Raw genomic sequence first — 5,075 nt, 5'->3', positions numbered from 1 at the left:
CACGAAGCTTGTTTTACCTTCGTCCTCCTTCTTGATTCTGATTTGGTGGTACCCCGAGAAGAGGTCAAGTAGCAAGAGCATTTCACTGTTTGCAGCGTCATCCACCACCTTGTCAATCCTCTTGAGAGGGTAATCATCTTTTGGGCAGGCCTTGTTGAGGTCTGTAAAGTCTATACACATTCTCCATTTGCCATTTTTCTTTTTTACTGGCACTGTGTTAGCTAGCCACTCAGGATACTAGATTGGCCTAATTACGTTAGCCTTGAGGAGCCTATCAACTTCGGCCTTTACGGCTTGGACCTTTTCGTCGGACATTTTTCTTAGCTTTTGCTTCTTTGGCTTAGCTCCTTGCCTGATATCGAGGCTGTGCTCAATGATTTCCCAATCCACTCCTTTGAGATCGCCTGCGGACCAAGCGAAGATGTCTTTGTTCTTGTTGAGGCCCTTGATGAGGTTGCGTTCTTCTTCGGGGTCGAGGCTGGCTCTAATTGTTACGAACCTGTCTGCGATGTACCCATCTAGGAGTACCCGCTTTATTTCGCCATCAGCACTGATCTTTATTTTTTCTTTGTCCCTCTTGGGCTCGTCGTGGGTCTTTTGCTTTGTTGAGCTTTCGGCTTCGCTTGATGGCACTAGGTGGTGGACATTCTTTTGGCCCGGAGCTACCCCTCATTCTATTTTTCTTGCCATTTGCTGGTCACCGTACACTGTTATGAACCCCTTGTGTGCAGGTATTTTCATGCATAGGTATAGTTGCCTAATTGTTGCATCCATCTTGGTGATGAAACCGCGGCCAAGTATTGCATTATAAGGATAGTGCATCTCCACCACGTCGAAGGTGATGTGTTCTGTTCTCGCATTGTCGCGATCCCCAAACTAGACCGGGAGAGCAATTTTTCCCAAGGCTTTCACTGGCTTTCCACCGAAGCTGAGAAGTGGGATGTCAGCTGGGTCGAGTGTGTTCATTTCTCTGAAGGAGTTTGCGAAGAGGATGTCCGCAGAGCTGCCCGTGTCAACTAGGACTTTTCCAAATGACCAGCCTGCTATCAGCGCTTTGATGACCATCGCATCGTTGTGCGAGGTTGTCTTGAGCTTGAAGTCTTCCCCTGTGAAGCTTATGGGCATGTGTGCCCATTCTGGCTTCATTGGAGGTCCGTCGGGTATGATTACATTGACTTCTCTGAAATAGTTTCGCCTCTGCCTCTTGTTCTCGAACTCTAAAGAGGAGCCTCCGGTGATTGGCATTATCATGCCGAAGGTAGGTAAGGAATTTTGGTTGTTGTTTTGCGTGCTTGGCTCTGGTTTGGGCATTATGGCTGGGATGCTTGGGGGAGGAGGTAGTGTTTCTTGAGGCTTCTAGGGCGGATTTGGGTTGGCATGTTGCGGGATTGTTTGGTGGTACAATTGTATGTGCGGCGGAAGAGGCCAAGTCATTGGTTGCTGGAAATTGGCGAAGCTAGGCTGGTTGGAGTAAAAGCTTGGGTGCGGGTAAAAAGCTGTGTGGTGGATTGTTTTGGGTGCTTGAGCGGCTGCTTTCGCGACTTCTTCTGTAGCCTTTCTCTCTTCTTCTTTCTTTTTAGGGCACCACTCTGTATTATGATGGTTCTGATGGCCATGGTTGACGCAGTAGAATGATTTTTGCTATCTTCCTCGACCTCGTCCTCTACCAGAGTGGCCCCCTCTTTGGGTATTATTGTTTTGGTTTTGGCTCTAGCTTTGGTTTTGGTTTCCCTCAATGTTCATGACACGATTCTGGCTAGAGTTTTGAGGCTTGTTGTAAGGCGAAGGTTGCCAGCTTTGGTTCTGGTTTGTTTGCCTTTCCTTGTTACGCTCCACCACTCTTCTGCGGTGGTCCTCATCGGACCTGATTTATTCATCGAGTTTGCTGAAAAGAGCACTCATCATATTGGGCTCTTTCCTTGATAGCTTTGACGCTGTTGGGCCAGGGGTGAGGCCCATGATGCACACGGATATTGCTACGAATTCCTCAATGTGCGGCACTTGGGAACGAAGCTGGACATATCTTCTTATATATTCTGCAAGTGGCTCCTTGTCTTTTTGTTTGCATTGGAAAAGATCTGCTTGGGTCGTGTGGTGGTAATGAAAACCCTGAAAGTTTTCTGTGACCTTTGCCTTGAGGTCATGCCAGCTAATCACCGTGTGCGGAGGGAGTAGTGAGTACCAGTTGAGTGCTGCGCCTTCACATGCAATTATGAAGGACTTGGCGAGGACGACATCATCTCCCCCGGCTGAAGCTACGGCGGCTTCGTAACTCATTAAGAATTGTCGCAGATCTGTCCGCCCATTGAATTTGGGCAGGGTGGTTGGCTTGTATGTTGCTGGCCACGGTGCGGTTTGGAGCCCGATTGAGAGCGGTGATGTGGTGTCGACCACGAGAGACACCCCTAGTGAGTGATATTGGGTGCCTTGGCCAAAGTTGAGACTGGGTTGGAATTGTGCCTGATCAACGGTGGGGCTTTGGTGAAAATAAGCTGCGGTTTGGTTTGCATTCTCATGTGGGCTTTCAAGCTCCGCAATTTCTTTCTGTAATGCTTCCAGCTGTCGTCTGGCTTCGTTCAATTTTGATAGTCTGCTCGAGGCTTCCCTCTGTTGTTGCACCTGTCGTGCTAACTGTTCCTTTTTCCTTTTGACCTCTTCTATCTCTCGGAGGACTGAGTCTAGCTCATTGTCCAGGTTAGAGGGACCAGTGGCTTTGAGCATTGCAGGCTGTTGCCTCTGTTGACCGTCAGTGCGGTTGGTAGCTTCGTTTGGTGTGGGTTGTTGGCTTTGGTGGTTGACCTCGGGTACGGGTCTCTTATTCATTGCTTTTGTCCTTAAGGTTTGCTCGACTCTTGCAAGGCATTCCTCCTTATCCGAAAGAACCTGATCTGTGGCCTCGGGAGTTGTAAGCTGACCCGCCTCCACTGTCTCGACTTCTCTTTGTACTGCAAGTCTCTTTTTCCGTTATGGTGGCATCGTAGGTTACTTGTCGAGTCAGACCATGGTGGGTGCCAAATGTTGGGCCTAAACCAAACAGTAGGTAATGCGAAGTAGCGATATGAAGGCAGAGAAATCTCAAGTGAATGTTACTGTGGCTGTCCTATCAATGAATAGTATCCGTTTTAGGGGGGATGGTTCACCTCCCTTTATAGTGCTATGAAGTTACACTTCCGTATACCCGTTATACCCATACCCAACAACTACATCCCAGGCATATCCCGTACAAGACAGTAACTTGACCCCTACCCAGGATGTCGCTTTCAAAGAAAGATTACATTTCTAACCCTTTCCAAGATCTCTATTACAAAAGTGACCCACAACGATGTGATTCCAGGACTGTCTTGATTCCTCATTTCCCTACTCATTAGCTTCGTCCGCACCAAGTTCGTCTTTGTGCGTATCTCGCCTTCGTCGATCAAGACCTTCCTGATCTCGTACTCTGGTCCCGGTGTCTTCTCGAAGCCAAGTCGCTGGGAGTTCCATGGAGGCTTTAACTTCGGGAATCTTCTCCTACAAGACCACAGAGCGAACATCTTTGGACCAGTTAGCTTCGGTTAATTATTAACTTCGGGAGAAGGCGCAACCACGAAGTCAGCGTCGGTGTCGGGGAGAGCTCCGCGCCGGCTTCGTTCTGGGTGTGTTTATGGGGCGGTCCCCAACAGCACGCAGGCCATTAAATACTTTATGGTGACAATACATATGGCTCCAGCCATATTGCCGTAAGCGTGACATGCAGGTCACGAATCAGTTACACACATGCATCACATACACAGGGGCCATACCGATCACAAAATCCTGCAAAACAGACTTACGCGTTCTAACGTTCCAAACTTAAAAGGCCCGAAACTCCATCTTCCAAGCTGAATTTGGGAAATCTGATTTCGCCAAAAATGCATAGCCATTGAATTTCATGTGTAACTTTTTTGTAGATCAATTTACATATAAAATTCGCCTTGATCTGAGATCTTATCGAAAAGTTACAGCCATTTTACCGAAACACATGATCACAGTAAATAACCCGATCCAGTAGTAGATCCAATCGACTACTGCGCATCATATGCATTTGGCATATGAACCTAGATTTCGATTCGACCAATCACAATGATCTTTGCTCGCTGCAACTGGCATTACGTGTATCACTTAACTCCCATGGCGGAAATCCGACCGGTAGGAGTATGTCGTTACACGACCATTGCAGCAAGAACACGAAACCAGGTCATAGATCAATCTGAAAAACCGCATATCTCCATATGCACACATCCCGAATCCATAACTAAGAAGCTACAACTCTGATACCACTTTAGGGATACGAGGTAGGCTACGCTAGCGCAAAATAAAATTTTCTACCGCGTAAACCAGGAATAACTGTTGTTATAGATCACAGGATTACCACTCGACGCACAGGTGCGAAAGTTGTAGATACGTGTCAGGGCAGCGAAGTCGATCACACGTCAATGCAGTGTAGTCGAACACATCGACGTCGAGCAGCTCCTCAGCAGCTCGACCACGTGCAGCAGACTCCCTCATCATGCCGCGGCTCGTCAGGCTCGTCGTTGGCTCGTCAGGCTCGTCGTCGGAGCTCTCGTGCGGCAGCTCGTCCAAGTGCTGCAGATGCAACACCTCCAAGGTATACACGCGTGCAGGGAGGAAGTGTCGCAAGCCAAACTGCTAGGTCCGCGAGTTGCAACAAGGCGAGGGCATGGGAGGCGCGGCGGCTGCTGGTACAAAAGGGATGAAACCCTAGGGCGCCCCCCACCCCATAGTATATAGGGGTTCCTAATGGGCCTCTGGGTCCGAGGCCCATCAGTACTCCTAAACCTGATCCAATTCCGATCACATCCGAATTGGGCTTCCAGCCCTTTAAGTGTATGACCCTATAGGTTCATATACGTATAGACATGGCCCGAGTACTCCTACTCGGCCAATAGTTAGTAGCGGCCTCTAGCAAGACATACTAACTCCTATACGCACATGAAGATCATATCAGACGAACCATCACAACATTACGTACATACTATTACCTTTGCCTCATGATATTTGGTCTAGCTCCAAGCCGACCACTCTTTCTCGATGCT

General features: G+C 48.5%; 1 protein-coding gene across 1 annotated transcript; it reads right to left on the bottom strand.

Annotated features, from left to right (window-relative positions):
* Positions 1-876: 876 nt before the first annotated feature.
* LOC140221913 (uncharacterized) lies at positions 877-1,311 on the bottom strand. Its single transcript, XM_072291865.1, has one exon. It carries the CDS (start codon positions 1,309-1,311, stop codon positions 877-879), a length of 435 nt encoding a protein of 144 aa, XP_072147966.1.
* Positions 1,312-5,075: the final 3,764 nt, after the last annotated feature.

The sequence above is a fragment of the Setaria viridis genome, chromosome 2, assembly GCF_005286985.2.
Source record: "Setaria viridis chromosome 2, Setaria_viridis_v4.0, whole genome shotgun sequence".
NCBI classification, from domain to species: Eukaryota; Viridiplantae; Streptophyta; class Magnoliopsida; order Poales; family Poaceae; genus Setaria; species Setaria viridis.
The sequence above is the reverse complement of the archived record's forward strand: the minus strand, read 5'-3'. Positions and strand labels throughout refer to the sequence as shown.